Source organism: Ursus americanus, chromosome 23 (assembly GCF_024610735.1).
Source record: "Ursus americanus isolate L20-20 chromosome 23, mUrsAme1.1.p, whole genome shotgun sequence".
In the NCBI taxonomy this organism is placed as follows: domain Eukaryota; kingdom Metazoa; phylum Chordata; class Mammalia; order Carnivora; family Ursidae; genus Ursus; species Ursus americanus.
In genome coordinates, this window is record NC_142149.1 from 12,320,930 (window position 1) to 12,341,533 (window position 20,604).

The window sequence follows — 20,604 nt, forward strand, 5'->3', positions numbered from 1 at the left end:
AGCCAAGAGTATAAATGAAAAATCTTTTTTTTAAGATCAAAAAGATTAAAGGTGGTACATCAAAGTACTATACACTGACACACAGAGACCTTTAAACAGATTAAGCCTATGCCATACAGATCCTCTCAATCAAACAATGGAGTCTCCAGAAAGGTTAAGGTCATTGTCCCTCAATCTTCTCAGAAGCAACCCAATGTGGAAAGGGAATCTCAATGAGATTAATATATGTGGCTTTTGCCTAATGGAATGAACATAAATAAGATGTACAGGAAATCTACAAAGTTTTTGAGAAAATTATACCAGCAAAATCACTTCTCTCCTGGACTGAAAAGATAGAGTACAAAATGAAAAGGGGCCACTGGACCTCCAAAATTCTTCTGGAAGGAAGCAGGTTGAGAAAATTACTCAGCTGCAAATACATGCTATCTTTCATGAAAAAATAAGAACTCAGAAGATGGAATCAAGAACCCAGTGGGAGAAGCCAAGAGACATGGAATACTACTCCCAGGTCTCGAGCTTTAATTAAGGAATTTTTAATATTTGCCCAACTGGATTTCAGAATTGCTATGGACCAGTGACTACTTTGTGCCTCCCATTATTCTCCTTTTTAGAAATGTCTATAGTGATTATTGTAGTTGGGTGTGTGGGGAGCAGGTAACTATTGGAAAAGACATTTCTCCAAAGAAGATCTACAAATGGCCATTAAGCACTTGAAAAGATGCTCAGCCTAATTAGTTATTAGGGGAATGCAAATTAAAACCACAATGCAATACCACTACATGCCCATTAAAATGACCAAAATCAAAAACACTGATAATACCAAGAGTTGAGGATGTGAAAAAACTGAAACACTCACACATTGCTAATGGGGATGTAAAACGGTACTGCCACTTAGGAACACAGTTTGATATTTCCCTTAAAAAGTTAACTATATACTTATCATACAACCCACTGCATATCTACCCAAAAGAAATGAAAAACATGTGCTCAAACAAAAATTTGCAATATGAATGTCCACAGCAGCACTATTCATAATAAACTACAGATACATGCAACATGAACTTCAATAACAACACACTAAGTGAAAGAACCAGATGCGTAAGACTACATAGTTTATGATCCCACTCATATGAAATTTCTAAAAAAGGCAAAACTATAGAGACAAAAAGCAGATCACTGCTTGCCTGGGCCTTGGAGTGTAATTCCACATTATAAAGATATTAATTCTTCCCAAATTGATCTACAAACTCAATACATTCCCAATCACAATCTCAAAGAAGGGGTGTGTGTGTGGGTTAGTGTGTGTCTGTATGTGTATGTATAAACTGGTAAGCTACTTATAAAATTTAAATGAGAATGTAAAGAACCAAGAAGAGCATATATCACACTACTAAAAATCAAGATTTGTTTCAAAACTATAGTAATTAAGGCAGCATGGAATAGCACACAGATAGACAAACAGACCAATGGAAGCGATAAAAGTCCAGAAACAAACCCACACAAATAAGATTTCCTAGTTTACAATAATGATGCCAACTACAAGAATGGGGAAAGAATGGCTTTTTTTTTTTTTTTTTTTAATGCGGAATCAAATGGCTATCCCCCAACCTGGGCCAGTGGCAGGAGGGTGTAGCAGGGAGCCCTACCTCACTTCATACGTAAAAATCAATTCCAGATGTAGCACATGCCTAATTGAGAAAGGTAAAATTAGAAAGCTTCTAGAAGCTAACACAGGCAAGTATCTCCATGATCCTGGGATAAGTAAGGCATTTTAAGAAATCTTAAACAGGACACACAAAACAAGCACAAACAGTACCAGAGACAAATAACAAATAAAACTATAATTTAATAACATTCAACAGAACACACAGTGAAAGGAGGAAAAGATACTTGCCATACATATATCAACAAACAATTTGCATCCAGAATATATAAAGAATTATGACAAATCAATACAGAAAAGACTGACAATCCGTTTTTTATTAAAAAATGAATAGGAATTTCACAAAAGAGGACATCCAAATGGCCAAAAAGCCTGGAGAAAAGTGCTCGATGTCATTAGTCATGAGGGAAAATGCAAGTTTAAAACACCATACTAGAATTGCTAAAACTAAAAGAAACTGACAAACCAATGCTGGGAAAGATGGCGAACCACAGACTCTGAAGTCCTACCATGGAAATGTAAATTGCTATAACCATTTGGGAAAATTCTTTGGCAGTATCTACTGTAATTACACTTCCAAGTCAACATAGTGTACATATGTGCACTGAAAGACATGTAAAAGAATGTTCACAGCAGCATTATTTATAATAGCCAAAACCTGGAAAAAACCCAAATGCTCAATAACAGTAGAATGGATATATAAATATGATATATTCATAGAGTAGTAAAATAAAAAAAAAATAATAATCCATTGCTAAATGCCACAACATGAATCAATCTCCCAACATAATGTTGAGACAATGAAGCTAGAAAAAAGTGGACATACTTTATGAATCAGAAACAGTTAAACCTAATCTATGGTGATATAATGCAGAATAGTGGTTACTTTGGGGGGATGATAAATGACCGGGAAGGAGCAAAACAGAGGTTTCTGGAGAGCTGGTGATGTTCTCTATCTTGATTTAAAAGGTGATTCTATAAAGGTATTCATTTTGTAAAACTTCATCAAGCTTTAGACTTGAGATTGTGTGTCTTGTTGTATGTTACATATTGATTTTAAAAGTTTGCCACAAACAAAGATTGAACCACAGCTACATTTATTAACATGGATAATTCTGAGAAATATGATGAGAAAAAGAAGCTTCAAAATAATATATGAAGTGTGGTCCCACTTATATAACATTCAAAAAATTAAGAAGCAAAGAAATGTTTAACACAAAAGACAGAACAGTGATCCTCTCAGAAGATGGGAAGAGGAGGCAATAGGGAAGGACACCCAAAGGTCTCCTGGAGTAGTATAACATGCTATTTCTTGGGTGGGCCAAAAGTATAGGGATGTTTATTTTGTAACTGTTCTTTAAAGTGTACCTGTATATTTTCGTACACTTTTTACATGGGTGCTGTATCACAGTTGTAAAATACCGCAAGAGTAATACAACTACTGCATTATAAATGATCAGAAAAGTAAAGCAAGAACGAACTAGATTTCATGTCTCTGCATTCATCTGAGCAGCGGGTAATATGTTATATACCATCTGAAGAATCGTCTTCTTAAGGTATAGATAAATTACAAGTGAAACATAAAAATAAATAGCAACAATTAATAATGCAGTAAACAATAATGCAGTAAACTATCAAATAACACTGAAAATAAGAAAATAAAAATAACTTTCAATGATCCACAACATATTTATTTTAATTTTTCAAAGGGAACTTTATTAGGAATAAAAAGAAAACCTAAACAAAAAAAAAAATTAGATACTTGACAAAACTAAAAAATGACCAGAGATTCATAAACTTAAGACTCCATGTTTTCCCCATTTCCTACCTTAAAATAACACATGTAATTTTAAAAATTAAAAATAAAAATCACCTTTAAAAGTCATTCAATTAAGTCAATATTTATTAATAGATCTCTGGTTTAACAGTACAACACTTAGAGAGTATTTTAATTACCTTAAAATTAAGTTTTACGGTCATATACCTATAAGCTTACTGGCATCCTTTTTCGTGTATTAAAAGGACAATCAAAACTGTTCAGCACTATGATCTCACAAAAAGAAACTTGCCTGTGAAATAAAAAGATGCTATTACAAAGCCCCACTCATTAAAAACTTTTTTAAAAAGTGACGTTTGTCAAAAATCTGACTCACTAAAAAAATAAAAAATAAATAAAAAGCCTAAGATAAAAGCAAGGCCATTATTTTCAAAGCAATTCCATTTCAGTTACACTTTGTTGCCACTTCCTTGCCTTGGTAAACACCAAAGAATGATATTTAATTAGTACATTAATGTTGAAAATTAATGAGTAGTTAAGCAGTTTTATGAGAATGACATGTTATGTTTTATGGAATACCCTAAGAAACAGTTTTCATTCTTCATTTACGTAGCAGACTTACTTCTAGAGCTCAAGGTTAAGTGGTCACTGTATCAAAAATATCAAATTAATCAGATATAATCCATCCTAAGTGTTCTACCCAAACAAAATGGTGACGAAAATTAATTTAAGAAAAATGATTAATTTTTCTTTCTTTCAAAACTATTTATTTACAAGAGCTCCTCTGAAACCTGAGATTGACTGAAAGAAAAGCAACTAGGTGTTGATCATGGGTGATTATCATCAAAGAAGAGATACCTGCGAAATTACAAGGAAGCACAGAAAAAAGGTCTGCTCTGGGGCAGAGGTGGTCTCCGTGCACCAACACCCAACTCCTAGCCCCTGTCTGCATCCCACGGCCCCATCAAGACACCAGCTCTCCACTAGTAGGTCAGGTTTTACAACGGCCTGGCCGAGAAGACCCAAGTCTACAGCTCCAAGCACAACACAGCAGCCACTAAATCACATGTGGCTATTTAAATTAATTACCATGTAAAATTCAGCTCCTCAGTCACACCAGTCACATTTCAAGTGCTTAGTGGTCATATGTGAAGAGTGGCTACTATGTTGGACAGCATAGCCATAGACCATTTCCATGCAGAAAGTTCTACTGCAAAGACAGTGCTGCTGTAGAATATATCTTTGCCCAAACAACCGGGCTATTTGTAAATATAATGAATGTACTTAGTGAACATTTAAAGATGTTTTACTATGTGTAATCCCAACCGTATTTATTTATGCCAGTGGATATGAAGAATCCCTAGGAAGGAAAGGTACTGATCAGCTCCCCCATATATCTATCCAACGATTTAGGAGGGGGGCTATTTATAGTGTCAATGTCATTTACATATAAAAATAGAGCTTAACAAAGTAAAAAGATTTATTACAGTTTTTAAAGTATCCAGACCAAAAAATTACATCATTATTTTTAAAGTGAAAAAAAATTTTTTTTCCACATAGATCGAGTCACAATTACATTTTCATTATACTTGATCACCATCTGCTGGTCATGTTCGTAACTGCACAAGCAAATGAAATGCTAGCTGTAACGTAAGACATTTTTAAAGGACATACACAGTCCCAGCTTTTTGCTGCAATGCATTCCTGGAAAACCACATCATAAAGAGGATCATTGTAAAGCAAATCATATTTTCCATAAGGGCAGGGCTATAATTAGATTCTTCATTCCAAACTAAAATCTGGCATCAAATAACCCATAGAAGGATCTCATTAAAGCAAGATGCAAAAATTATAGTCCTCTATAATCACTTAAAATAGGATAATTATTCTCCAAGTCCTTTCTTATAGGTATGAACAAATTTATTATTTAGAGGACCCAACATAAATTAAAAGATAAAACTTTAATTCCTATAAAGATAGCCTGAATCTAATATGATAAAATATATAATAAATATTAATTGTTTGCATACTCCTAGAATTTTTATGTAACCTAGATGGTATCTCTTTATAAAATGGCATCTAAAGAAATCTAAACTAATGCCTTCTTTTTCATGAACAAAGTCTTCTAAAATTAGCAGAATCCATGTGTTTCTTCCACTGGGAAGGAGGCTGATTCATCTTTACTCCCCTCCACCCTCTCCTAAACCATAACTCTTAAGCAAAGTTTCAAGTAAAAATAATAAGTGGTATTAAATCATTCTTTTTCATCTTTTCTAGACCCTAACTAGACCCTAACTTCACTTTGGTGATAAGCTACCAAACCACATCATACTTCACTGAAAAGTCATAAAAATAATTACAAGCCATTAAAAAGAAGCTTCAAAACATTTTTCACGGAATCAGAAGACAAGAATAAAACCTATTATCTTTGTGTTCTGTGTTTGGGATAACGCACAAAAAGAATATACAGAGGCAACATGAACTTATGTCTAACTATTATTTAGGCAGCTTCTAATTCAGGGTATGGCCAAATGCAAAAAAAAAAAAAAAAAAGTGGGAGTGGGGCCAGCTACATTGTATTCCTTCTATCTGAGGAGGAAGGGATTTGCTCAGTTATATAAAGATTCCTTCGAAGCCTCTTTTAAAATACTGTTACCACTCTTTATTCTGAGAGTGTGCAGGATTCGTACTTATGATGAGAATCTTTCTGCCTAACTATTAATTTATTTTTCTCAAGAACACAATGATTTTTAGTAACTCGAAATAATTGACCAATGGATTTTAAGATAATATCCTTTAGGAAAATTAGATAATTAGAGAAGCAAGCCCCTGCAGGAACTCTTAAAATAACAATCACCGTGCCAGCGATGATGGTGGCCACAACAGCTCACACTGTCCCAGGTCCCACATCAGAAGCTCTAGATCTCCATTTTATAAATGATGAAACCAGGGTTTAGAGAAATTAAGTAACTTGCCTGAGGACACATGGTTGCCAAGTGCCAGAAGTGAGATTTGAACAAAGGCAAACTGCCTCATTTCAGCTCAACCTAGAAATAACCAAGAACAAAGGCACAGTCACCCACGACTGCTGATGCAGCTCAAGTGGGGAAAAAGATGGATGAAAGCGGAATTTCCATATTTGCTGTGAAAAGTACCCGTGCCTACATGGTAGACTGGAAAGAACATAGGGTCTGGAATCATCAAGACCTAGATTCTGAAACTGGATCCATGACTGGGAAAGTGGCACGACCGTTCTGCTGCTGTTACCTCATCTATAAATACAAAGGGCCTTCGCGTCAACCTCACAGAACTGCAGAGAGGATGAAATCAGATAACTTATAAAAGATTTCTAGAATAGTATGTAGCATACAGTAGATGCTCCATAAATGGTACAACTTGTCCCACTTGATTTCTGTTTTAACAAATTAGAAATACAAGTGAAATCCACAAGTATTTATTTATTTATTGGGAAAATTTCATTCTTATGTTTAAACTTGTTTATCTATTACATATAATTAAATGTGCATCACTAATGTTAATGATGTGTGTGCCCAAACATCTTAACAAGATGGTATTCTGGAGGGCAACTTAATACAATCTATCAAAAAATAAGTGTGTAGGCTATTAAAAATAACATAGACACATGTACAAAATAAAAGTTTTTAACTTTCCACAGCAGACTAGTCTTATGTTCTAAAGGTAAAACTGTTTCAAATGTGGCGCCCGCAAATATCCCTTACGCATGTACACATAAGTAAGAGAATCCACGTATTCTCTTTAAAATATACATACACACATAAATGGAAGCCTACTATACTTTCATATATTTCTTTTAAACTTTATATATCTTAGAGATCTCCCCATACTAGTCCATAGAGATTTTTGTTATCAACCCACAAGATGTACCTACTAATAATCTCATCAATAGTTTATCCATTAAATTCGTTAATGTCCCTAGCTACTGAAACAGCGATTTCTTTTCTGGGCATCAGTAATGGTCCAAGATACATGCAGTTCCACAATGGTGTATGTGCCAAAATGCTAACTAAAGCATTCTTTATAACAATAAAGAATTAAAAGCAACAGAGACAGGTTAAATTAGGTTAAATTACAGTAAATCCGCACTATGGATTATGATCTGCAATTAAAAAGACTACACAGACTCCATGACACAGGTTCAGACATGGTTAAGGGGCAAAAGTCTCAGAACAGTACATATATATATGCACACACTGTTTACATATACTAGTATAAACTAATATACTAATTAGTTTGGTATAAACTGATTTATAATTTTTTAATTACATTTGTGTGGCTATGTGTCTACTGTAGAATGAGACACATCAAATTGCTGATGACTATTACATCCCATGAGGCAAGTGGAATAGGAGGACATGGAGAGAAGGACTTCGACTTTTTACTCCACATATTTCTACATTGAGGTTTTTACAAGAAGCATGTATTGTATATAGTTTATATAATTCCCTATAATTAGGATAAAAACTGTATTAGTCATCTATTGCTGCATAATGAACTACCACGAACTGAAGAGCTTTAAACAACACACATATATTTTAAATATTTTCTTAGTTTCTGTGGGTCAGAAGTGTAGGTGCAGCTGAGCTGGGTCCTCTGCTTAGGGCCATATGAGGCTGCCATCATGGTTTGCCCAGAGCTGGGTTCTCATCTGGAGGCTCTACTGGGGAAGGATCCACTTTCCCCGCTCGCATGGTTATCAGCAGCATTCAGTTCCATAGAGCTAGAGAATTCATGGCAGCCTGGTTCTTCAAAGCCAGCAAGGAAAAGACAGCCAAGAGTCTAGAGCCAGTCTGCTGGCAGGACAGAGTCTTACATATCATAATGTAATCATGGAAGTGACATCCCAATTGCCACATTCTATTAGTTGGAATCAAGTCACAGGTCCTGCCCACACCCAAGGAGTAGGATTATACAAGACTGTGAACACCCAGAGGAGGACCATGGAGCCACCTGAAAGTCTGTCTACCACAAAGATAATTAAGGTCTTTACCAGGTCACAGTGGTAAGTATCTGAAGGATGACCAGGAAGCAATATATATGGATACAGCTCATGGTTGCAGAGCTAAATGAAATCAGCCAAACGTACGGGGATGAGATCTAAGTCTACAGTCTCAACAGTAACATTTTGTAAAACCATGCTCCAAACTCAAATGTAAGTAAAATATTTCACTGTCAAGAAAATAAGCAGATATTTGACATTTAAATGCAGTAATAGATCTCTAATAAAATAGCAAAATGATTTGAAAAGTGGTTTTTCTAAAAGAAAACATAGGTAATAACCTAACCTTAAACCAAGAACTCTGAAAAAGGAAAGCAAAGAATAAAACCAGGATGGAACTAGCTATGTGTCAAAGCTGTCTGATGTGAAATGCTAAGTTTACTAGTGTATGATGTGTATTTGGTGGGGGGGGAAAAAGCACGAGAATAAGCAAGAGAGAATATAACCTCATACTACTTCAACATGTTTAGAACGAAGCTACACCCCGTATTCTACAGGAAGAATAAAGGTAAAGGAAAGGTGCCACCTCTACTGAATAGGGAGGCCTAACAAAGAGGCTTCAAAAGGGCTCTGCATCTTTAATAATATGAAAAGGCTAGGACACAAACAGCATAATCTAAAATGCCATTAGAAATACTTCACATACAAAAAGGTCTAAGTAAAGCAGGATTTTATAAAGTGATCAAAAAAGAAACACTAAGGGGGAAAATCTTTTAAGATTAAAGAGGTTTTTCAAAGGACAAGTTGAAGTGGTTGTAAAATTTATGAGGCAGCATTAAACTTCAGTTCTAAGTAACAATAAATTATTCACTATAAAAACATACATGTGTCAAATATTATAAGCCTCTTAAACTTTTTAAAACAATTTCTTACAGAACTGATTAGATGTATTAGGTCAACACTAGCAGATACTAACTTTTTCGTTAGCACAGTATGACCACTCAGTAAAGGAGCAACTTTAGAAAAATGAAGACAGACCATCAGTAGCCTCTTCACCAACACTTCTGATCTCATCTCACATATTATGTATTTGGCTTTTAAATCAATTTTATTGCCCTTAGCTAAAGTAAAGGTCAGTTTTATTTTTTAAATGCCTTCATGTATATAAAATTACAAATTCCTGTTAATTTGTGTACATGTGGATTAAAATTTTAAATCAAATTAAAATTTGAAAATAGATTGAATTAAATTAAGAGAAAAACATAAGAAAAGATATTCGGAGAAGTTTTGTTTTGGTAGCACTAACTGGCTGTTAGCCTTCACGGAATTCTGACACTTGACCAGAAAGATATTTCAGTATATCTTTTTCCAGCTCACTGTCTATATTCCTCCCAATGTGTGAAGGGCATCTCTGTAGCCTATATCCACACTTCTCTTAACTTCTTCTAAAATTTAACCTTTCCTCAACTTGTCCTGAAAGGTTTTTTTAATCATTGTGGGCCATCCTCTCTGCCACAATCTACCTGTGTCAAAAGATTTTTGAACAGATTAATTTAAGTATGTGGCAGTGCCTAACACCATTCATTCATGCATGTAAGCACGCAACAAATACAAATACGGAGTTCCCAAGAGATTCCTGCCCAGCGCTAGGTGCTGGAGCCACAGTGCAAATAGGAAAAGCACAGTCCCTGCCTTATGACATTTACAATCTAGCCCAGAGGACAGATATGGAATCTTTGAACGTCATGAGTGCAACAAGGAAACACAGAGTCCCTTAAACAGACCTGGGGTCAAGTAAGACTTTTTTGAATAGTGAGATCTGAAGGACTGAGGAGGACCAAAGGACTGACTGCTTTTCAATTACTTATTATATAACTGATAGCTAATGCCTCATATCTGAATCACTTTACATTCATTACATGCCATTTTATTACAGGTGAGCAACAAAGAAAAAGAAGTTATATGTTAAAATTGTGGAGATTTTACTATGGTATCATTTTCTAGAAAAGTCACTGAGTCATATTTGAAGAATATTCTCACTTTATTTTCTTACACTTCATCCTCTGTTCCAAGGAAGAAAAGCCCATTCACCTGGACTCCCTGAGATCTCAAATCTATTTCCTATCCTAAACCTTAATACACACACCTCAATCTTCACAAACATCTCCACAACTACACATAACCATTACATGGAAATTATCCATGCACCTAACTCTCTTCCCTATTTATCTAAAACAACCATTAGAAATCCAGTGTCTGTAGGGTCTGGGTAACAAATGAGTGATAATGCTGCCAGATGTGAGGGGGTAGTCTTCACTTCTACAAAGATGTAGTCTCTCTCCTCTTTTTGAGTCACATGATCCCTCTTCATCCACCTTTCCTCTTTCCACTCGTGATGGGATGTAAAAATGTGAAAGAAATACTTCTTTCACTTCTCAACCCTACTTAAAAGGGGGAAAAAGCTCACACTCAACAAGAAATGCAACTGACCTCAAACTTAGTGTGAAAAATGAGCAGCAAATAGTGAAGGCATGCTGCATTAGGGGAGTAACCACGTATTCCTTATCTCCAACCTGTGGGTGTCTTCTGGAAAGACAACTGGGTCTACAGCTTTTTCAATAGTCCAAAAAACTAGGTGGTTTATATGAAATTCCCCAATTATTAATTTTGAATAACTCGTTCAAAAATCTTTAAAGGCTATATAAGTCAAACAAAAACAAATCTATCCACATGAGTCACTCAGTCCAAGAAGATCACTAGTTTCCAACCTCTGCTCAGCTCCAAGACATGGGAAACTATTTAGTTCACCTTTATACTGTAATCTCCATACTCATTCCCTAGAAAGGAATGTAGCTTTTAGTTGGACATTCAAGAAATGTTTTGGCAAACACCTAATGGATTCTGCAGCCAAACCAAGAATTGTGTTCTTTGTATGCAGACCACAATCTCTTTACACCTCCATTTACCTGCTATAAGGCTAAGAAAAATTCCACAATAACACCTCTTCTATTTTTCTATCTCCTGTGATCGAAAAAATAAATATCTAACACCACCTGCTAGTAACTCATCTATTCATTTCTCTTTAATCTTCTCAAAGTATCCTTAATCCTACCACCTCTTCCTTTTTTGCTCTCCATTTTGTTTCCCCCTTCTGATTAAAAAAAAAAATTCATGTGGACTGGATCTCTTGCATTGTATTCATTTAACTGCCCTTTTCCATCATAATATCTGAGATCTGAAAAACCTATAACCAGACTACATCAACCATGAAGACATTTCAAATTACTAATAATATGTCTCTGAGTAACTAAAAATATTATAGAAAAAAAGAAAGATTACCCTGTTAACCATATCAAATTCCAAACAGTGAAAACTAGCAAGAGAATGGTGAGGAGTGAAGTATAAAGTATGGTCCATGTCAATTGCCACCATCTGATATTTTAACATTTCAGAAAACGATGCCAAAGTTAAATTCAAAATATGATAAAAGCCCAATGTGACTCTAGCACCCCTTAAAGGCCAAAAGTTATATACTACAACAGCAGTAAACTTTGTGTACTTGAAAAACTCAGAAATTTATTTTTATTTGCACTAAAAATCCTACTTAAGTTTAGTGCTTTGGTGAGAAAACACAACTGAATGGGGTTTACTTTTACATTCATTACTTTATTAAATCAAAACAAATATTGTTCAATGAGGGGAAAAGAAGAGAAATTCAAGCATAAGATTCAAAATGAATATGCAAGATGTTATATTTTGTTGAAATCATTAATAATGTTCTTAATTCATGCTTGTCATGAAGGAAAACAATGAAATTATTTAAAGGTTCTCACACACTACCTGCCAAGTAATGGGATGTATATATATTTAACAGATACCCAAAAAGTGGCTAAAACTGTAACAGAATCTTGAATATATCGTAAATGTTAAAGCAAAACTGTTGTTTTTCCTACCTGACATCACTTCACAGCCCTCAATTTTTTTTTTAAAATATTTTTTTTTTCTTTTAAGATTTTATTTATTTATTCGACAGAGAGAGACAGCCAGCGAGAGAGGGAACACAAGCAGGGGGAGTGGGAGAGGAAGAAGCAGGCTCATAGCGGAAGAGCCTGATGTGGGACTCGATCCCATAACGCCGGGATCACGCCCTGAGCCGAAGGCAGACGATTAACCGCTGTGCCACCCAGGAGCCCCACAGCCCTCAATTTTAATGAAATTATAAAGTAAACCAACTACTTACCATTAAAAAAAACCCACAAGGAAAAACAACATATGAACTAGATCTAAAGACAGACTAAATGGTGAATCATGTTTAAATCCCATTTTCATAGCGTACCTGTGTGTATCAGTCGGTGACTGCACCAAAGAGTAATCTTCTCCGGAAGAAAGCTTCCATGATTCATTTAACTTGTGTTCACTGGTCCCCAGCTCACCCATTACCCAGTCTGGTAATCCTTCCGGGCTTGAAACTTTTGCTCGTGCTGGATTTGGTTCATCAAAATAGATGGACTGATTTTTAAAAATTAGAAAAATTATTCTTTCAAAATGTACTATAATGATATAGTTAAGATTTCCATCAAGTTTCAAGTCTGGTAACAGCCTTTCAAATACTCAACTTAAATTCAATCACAAAAAAATGCATAATGAATTATGAAATATTAAAATACATAAAATGGATAACATTTTACATTTTAGTTATGCTTTGCTGTATAAGAAATCTGAAAATGATAAAAATTTTATAACAGATAAATCTGATAATTATTTGTATTATAAAAAATATAGCTTTGTAAAAAGATAAATGGACCACAAGATTTCACTCATATGTGGAATTTAAGAAATAAAACAAATGAACAAAGGAGAAAGGAAGCAAACCTAAAACAAAACAAAACAAAACAAAACAAAAAAACCAGACCCTTAACTATAGAGAATAAACCAGTGGTTATCAGAGGGGAGGTTGGTGGGGGGATGGGAGAAATAGGTGAAGGGGATTAAGAGTACACTTATCACAATGAGCACTGAGTGATGTATAGACTTGTTGAATCACTATATCATACATCTAAAACTAATACAATGCTGTATGTTAACTATACTGGAATTAAAATTAAAAATAATAATAATAAAATGCATGTAGGAGTGAAATGTATGAAAACTTATAGCACAAAGAATGGGAGGAGGAAATCTTGCAAGTTTCTTCTATAATTCATAAATTGGTATAATACGTTTGAAGGTAAACTGCCATAAATTAGAGATGCAATTTGTAAGCCCTAAGACAACTACTAAAAAGGAGAGATATAGCTAATAAACTAATAGTGAAGATGAAATGGAATACTAGAAATGCCCAATTAAAAAAAAAAAAGATAAATGGAAAGTTCTTTTTAAATCATGTGTTCTATTTCTTGCTATGATCATTAATTATTCTGCACACACGCACACACACACACACACACACACTAAATCAGTGGGCAGGGAAACCACAATCCATAAAAATCAGAAACAAAAATTAGGAATCCCTTGATAAGGTAAAGAAGGAGCAACAGAAGTGAACACCTGGAATTTAGTTCTGGCCATGCCATAAACTAACCAAAAATCCAAGACAGGTCCCTGGGCCTTCTCATTGTGATTATTTGTGAAATCAAGCCTTTCCTAGGATTCTGTGAAATGAGTATGAATGGGAAACACATGACGCAACACACCCATACCTCAACATCTGAATGTGTTTCAGACAATGTTCTACCTTTAGTCTTTAAGAATGGCAGAAGCCCACTGTTTTTCAAGTGAGCAGAACTTCCTGACACATTTCTGAAGAAAACTCTGCATTAACTGGAAGCTTCGGCAACAATTCTCAGAATCCCACCCAAAGAATCCTCAAGAGGGGTGTTCTCTAGGGAAAGGTGACACATGACCCTCGATCCCAAGTCAGTTTTATGAGATAGTCACTGCAATGTTCAATCGAATATCAAGTCAGGTGACTACTGCCCCCAAGACCACTGATCTGAAGCAAAATATACGGTCTACTTTAACATACAATTACAAACAGCATTACAACTTTTGGCATCTCTGCCTTGGACAAAAAAATTATCGTGTCGTATGCAGTGTGCCTTTTCGCTGCATTTTGGTTTAAGTTAACCGAAGTTATGTTTTTTAAATACATAAATATCCTAATAGCAACTACCAATACCAAGTACTCCAGTCAGATTTCTCAAGTATTTAAAGACCACACAAACCAAGGCATATTTCATGGTTATAAGGATCAAGAAAGTGACAATTCACCAATCAAACATAATTATAACTACCTTTGTAAGAGCTGGTTTTGATAGTGAAATTAAATGAAGTATAAACTCCAACTTACTACCATCATTTTATGAGAGTAGAAAGGAACTTTAGAAGTCACTCAATCCAACCTCTCATGAATTTTTAAATAATGTATGTGAAAGAGTTTAATAAACTAGAATTCACTGATATACATAAATTATGGTTATGGTTATCCAGGGAAAGCTAGTGGGAAATTAAGGTTCAATATAAAAAAAATTTACTTTCGGTTTTTCAGAAATACAGTAGAATACTGTGGGATGGCTAAATCAATACACATAATCCCCGTAAGGCCAATATCTGATTTCTATTTGAAGTGGAAAAAAGTGAATTAGGAAGAAAAACAAACAGTTTTAACTCATATATTATCCAGGACTTATAACTTAATAATATAACCATTCCCCACTGGGATGATGAGTTGACATTTTTAAAGAAATGAAGCTAAGACACCTTTTGGTCAATGACACCTACCATGTACGAAGGTAAGGTCTTCAGGGTCCCTGGTTCAGGTCGGTGTGCAAAGGGGCCTTCGAGCACTCCTCGCTTCAGCATGTGCAATAACAGTTTCGCATACAGGTTCCTATTCTTCCTGCCCATTGTTCCTGCACCTGTTCCTGAAGGCTCACACAGTTTTCTGATCCAAAGGGCACACCTCTGCCGTTCTAGAAATACATAAGAACCATTAGAAACTTGATTTTTCAGAAAATAAAACAGTAAACACCTATAAAACATCTGCTTTGGTCTAGAGCAGAGGCTGGCAAACGTTGTCTGTAAAGTGCCAGGCGGTCATCATTTTAGGCTTTGCCAGCACAACTACTCGACTCTGCCACCATAACATGAAAGCAGTCACATATCACATGTAATCAAATGGGCATCAGTATTTTCTAATAAAACTTTAGAGAAAAGGCAGCAAGCTGGATTTGGCCCTGGGAGGCTATGGTTCGACAACCCGAGAGGTTTAGCTTTTTCAGTTAGTTAGTGATCAGGCAAGACAAATGCAAAGAAATATTTTCTCAAAAATAAAATCTCTGGATCACTATTGAATAATTTCTGAGATAAAATTTTGCTATTAAAACATCTCTAAGATAATTTTAGCTGTGTTAAATCTTTCTATAATTCTAATTACACAAACCAAAGGAGAGCTGAAATGCAATCTTATTTAAGCACTTTAAACTTAACCCAAAATTAGATTTCAAATGTTTTATTTACTAAGCTGATAAATTTCAGATTTGTAGTTGATTAATTTAGGGTTTTCTTTTAACCTCTCTAAAAATAATTGAGGGTTACTAACATGTAATTTAGCAAAATAATTATCCCTTTAAAAACTACTTTAAAAATACAGCACAGTTTAATCCACATATAATGACCTATTGACTACCTTATCTGACCATGACACAGAATTGTTTTTAGGTCTCATGAAAACTATTTGACATTAATCTTTTATCAGTCTAACTCAATTTGAGGGTTATATAGCTAACATAAATCATAAGTCTGCTTTAATCTCTTAGTTTCTAAAGGTCATATTCATTTATTGTTTTACCTACAAAAATTGCTAGGGCTGGATTTACCACTTTGCTCATACCAGATTTATCACTACAGGTATGAGGGCTAACCTTTAAAGAACTTTTGTATTTTTAGCTTTGAAAATTATATAATCACAAAGCAAATTTCATGATATATCAGGTGTACTTTGAGGGGAAAAGTGAAACTGATAAACTTAAGAAAACACTTTTTCAAACTATGTATTTTCCATATGCCTTGCAGCAAACTGAAATCTATATAATATCCTAATGGCCAGAATTTAGTACAATTTAGTTCATGAAAAGAATTCACTACTCTACTTAAAATACTGGGGAGGGGCACCTGGGTGGCACAGCGGTTAAGCATCTGCCTTCGGCTCAGGGCGTGATCCTGGCGTTATGGGATCGAGCCCCACATCAGGCTCCTCTGCTATGAGCCTGCTTCTTCCTCTCCCACTCCCCCTGCTTGTGTTCCCTCTTTCGCTGGCTGTCTCTATCTCTGTTGAATAAATAAATAAAATCTTTAAAAAAATAAAATAAAATAAAATAAAATAAAATAAAATAAAATAAAATACTGGGGAGAGCCATTATCAGAAGTAGCATTTAGCTGTAAGAAGATATAAATTATTATCATTGCTCAGGCTCTCGATTGGGATTTGAGTTCTGGAACATTCATTAGTAATTAATTAATTAAAAGGGCAGGATATACCAATACTGACGAATCATGAACCAAAGATTAAAATTAATCCAATTCTATGTACCTAACATCCATTTTTAAAAGAAAATGAAATATGAGGATAGTTTTATTTCAAATACATTTATAATGGGAGACATTAATGCAAATTTGTCCTACTCAGCAGATCTAAGACCACAAAAAAAAGGTAGTGACTATCAGAACACAGTACAGATATCATGAAATAGAAATACAATTAATCAAATAATATACAAACAATACAAATAATCACGAATGAGCCACAGGACATGAAATATGCATCTTGAAGACTAGCAGAGGGAGAAAGAGGAAGTTACAGTCTGACGAGGCAAAAGAGAGTAGAGAAAGAAGCATGGAAGGAAAACCATGCCAAGCCATCCTGATTGAGAACGGCTGCAGCCCCGGAACAATGAGTGACCACAGGATGCAGAACTCGTACACTACACTCCCTTTGTCCAGTGCAACTCCCTGGAACAAACGGAGTTCACTTAGACACCTCAGGGAAACAGGGAACTTGGACAAAACTTGGGTAAAAGCCAGAGTTTCTTGGCCCCACTCCCCACTACCAAATCAGAATTACCTTTACAGCCTACTGTGGCTTAGACAATCATCCTGGTTCCCCAAACTCTCTCCAATTTTCTCTGATGCCTTAAATTATCTGAAAAGTCTTTGACTTGATACAAAGACTCTCATCCCATTATTAGAGTAAACAGGCCAGGAATTACAGACAAGATAGCAACAAAAACTCATTCACAATTGATTTCATTCAGTCATCCAATAAGCATACAAGACCAATAGATATTTCTTCTGCTTGATAAATAAAACTGTCAGAGAACAGACAGATAGTAGGCTCCTGAAAGAGGAAGCACTTCAGGGCGGAAAAAGATGCAGGAAGAAACAGCTCTCGCTAACGTCAGAGATCCATGGGCTTTAAGCTCTGAGAGTGGTATCACAGTAAGATCTTTCCACAGTTTACTAGGATATTATCACTAAATTTCTATTTACCCCTGAATAGCTCAAAGCAAACAATTCTACGTCAGCTTAAGATGAAACCGTGCTTAAAGAAATTTAGCTTTTGGGGGCACCTGGGTGGCTCAGTCAGTTGAGCATCGAACTCTTCATTTCAACTCAGGTAATGATCTCAGGGTGGTGAGATCCAGTTCCCGGTCAGGCTCTGCATTCAGCAGGGAGTCTGCTTGAAATTCTCTCTCTCCCTCTCACCTCCCCCTCGCTCACATACACACACTCTCTAATAAATTTTTAACTAAAAAAAAAAAAAAGGAAGAAGAAAGAAAGAAAAAAGAAATTAAGCTTTCTTTTCATTTTGATAGTTCATTGGCTTGAAAAAATAAAGAAAAAAATTAATCTTAAGAATCTGGTTTGCAGGGCGCCTGGATGGCGCAGTCATTAAGCATCTGCCTTCGGCTCAGGGCGTGATCCTGGCGTTCTGGGATCGAGCCCCACATCAGGCTCCTCCACTAGGAGCCTGCTTCTTCCTCTCCCACTCCCCCTGCTTGTGTTCCCTCTCTTGCTGGCTGTCTCTGTCAAATAAATAAAATAAAAATCTTTAAAAAAAAAAAAAAAAAACCCGTTCTCTAAAAAAAAAAAGAATCTGGTTTGCAATCATAATCTTACCTGATCTATGGGGTAATTTTAGAACAAAAGGCTTCATATCTACCACAAAGTGATCAAATTCTGCATCCAGCTTCTCCCATTTTTCTTCTTCACTTCCTATTTCCATAGTTCAGTCTGTAAAAGATTTAAAATTAAAATATTAAGATCTGTCTGCTGAGAACTACACAGCTCTAATGAAAGGGGTCAAGGAAAACTCATTAGTGTTAAACAGTGTTAAATATCCCCAAATTGATCTACAGATATATTGCAATTCTAGTCAAAATTCCAACAGTATTCTTTGTAGATATGCACAAGCCAGTTCTAAAATTTATATGGAAATGTAAAGGACCTAGAATAGCAAAAACAATTCTGAAAAGAAACAAAGTTGGAGAACTCAATTACCTGATCTTAAGCTGTGCTGTCAAGCTAAGTGATCAAGACAATGGCTATTGGTGAGAGGGTAAGGCACACAGACCCACGGAGCGGACTGGAGTTCAGAAACTGACCAATACAAGTATGGACAGCAGGCATTCGACAAACGTGCAATTCATGGAGAAATGACTGGTTTTACAACAAATACACTGTAACAACTGGGCATCCATATGCATCATAAATAAATAAACCTCAACCTAAACCGTACACTGTATGCAAAAATTAACTCAAAAGAAATCAAAGACCTAAGGTGTAAGATGTAAAACTATAATACTCTTAGAAGAAAACATAGGAGAAAATCTTCATGACCTTGGATTAAACAAGGATTTCTTAGATATGGCCCCAAAAACACTCCCCATAAAGGAAAAATTATTATATTGACCTTCACCAAAATAAAAAACTTCTGCTCTGCAAAAGACTCCATTAAGGGATTGAAAAGATAAGCCACAGACGGGGAGAAAATATTTGTAAATCATATACCTCATAAAGGATTTATATGAAAAACATATAAAGAACTCTCAAAACTCAACCATAAGAAAACAACCCACCAAAAATAAACAGAAAAAAAAGAGTTCATTTGCCAAAGAAAATATGCAAATGACAACTAAACACATGAAAAGATGCTCAATGTCATTAATCATTAGGGAAATGCAAATTAGAATCACAATGAGATCTCACTATACCTATTAGGACAGCTAAAATAAAAAATACCAAATAAACAATACCAAATGCTGGGGAGAGCACAGAACAAGAATTCTCATGAACTGCTGGGAGGAATGCAAAACGGCAGAGCCACTCTGGAAAACAATTTAGCAGTTTCTTACATAGTCCAACATACCCTTACCGTACATGACCCAGAAATCCCACTCTTAGGTATTTACTCAAGTGAAACCAAGTCTATAATCACAAAAACCTGAATATAAGCCTTGGAACAGCTTCTTTCTTGGGTAATCACCAAACACAGAAAACCACCCAAATGTCCCTCACCTGGGGAGTAAACAAACTACGGTGTATCCACACAATGAAGGAGTGCAATGAACTACTGACAGGGCGTGGATCAACTTCTAATGTATTATGCTGAGTGAAAGAAGGGGTCAAAGGGCTACATACTCTAGCTATCCATTCGTATGACATCCTAGAAAAGGCAAACGGTATGAGTATACTGAACAGATCAGGGGTTCACAGGGCTTAGCCGTTAGGGGAGAGTCTGACTACAAAGCAGGGGCACAAGGGAAGTAGCTGGGGTGTTGGAAATTGTTCTGCATACCATTTGTATAGGAGGTTATAAGACCCTATTCTATGCAAGTGTAAAAGGCCAATAAACTGTACACCAAAAAAGTGATTTTTAACTGTATGTAAATTCAAAATTTTTAATTCCCCTCAAAAAATATAAAATATTAGTCCTTGCATTTCTTCCAAATTAGCAAGAGAAACACTACCTACAAGAAGGTGAATCCCAAAAATCAGTAGGTTTTGACGAAATTCCTTAAGTCAAAAATCTGTACACTTCCCTCACCAAGACTGCACTCCTGCGACGCCCTCACGAAGGGTCTGCTGGAGAAAAATGGCGCTGCCCGCAGTCAGACAGCTTCCCACCTT

General features: G+C 35.5%; 1 protein-coding gene across 12 annotated transcripts in view; it reads right to left on the reverse strand.

The window, feature by feature from the left end:
* CEP112 (centrosomal protein 112) overlaps positions 1-20,604 on the reverse strand; it is a 437,573-nt gene that overhangs the window by 413,281 nt on the left and 3,688 nt on the right. For 7 of the 12 annotated variants that reach the window (XR_015721256.1, XM_087854195.1, XM_087854194.1 and 4 more), the window contains exons 2-4: positions 18,595-18,708; positions 15,199-15,389; positions 12,755-12,927 (exon numbers count right to left, since the gene is read on the reverse strand). Coding sequence is in view for 11 of the 12 variants with exons in the window: in XM_087854195.1 (XP_087710321.1) it covers positions 12,755-12,927; positions 15,199-15,389; positions 18,595-18,700 (470 nt within the window). In the remaining variant the exon portion in view is untranslated. Of the gene's footprint in view, positions 1-12,754; positions 12,928-15,198; positions 15,390-18,044; positions 18,538-18,594; positions 18,709-20,604 lie in introns of those variants that run through there. The other 5 variants (XM_045813974.2, XM_087854197.1, XM_045813972.2 and 2 more) reach the window with 4 other exon arrangements.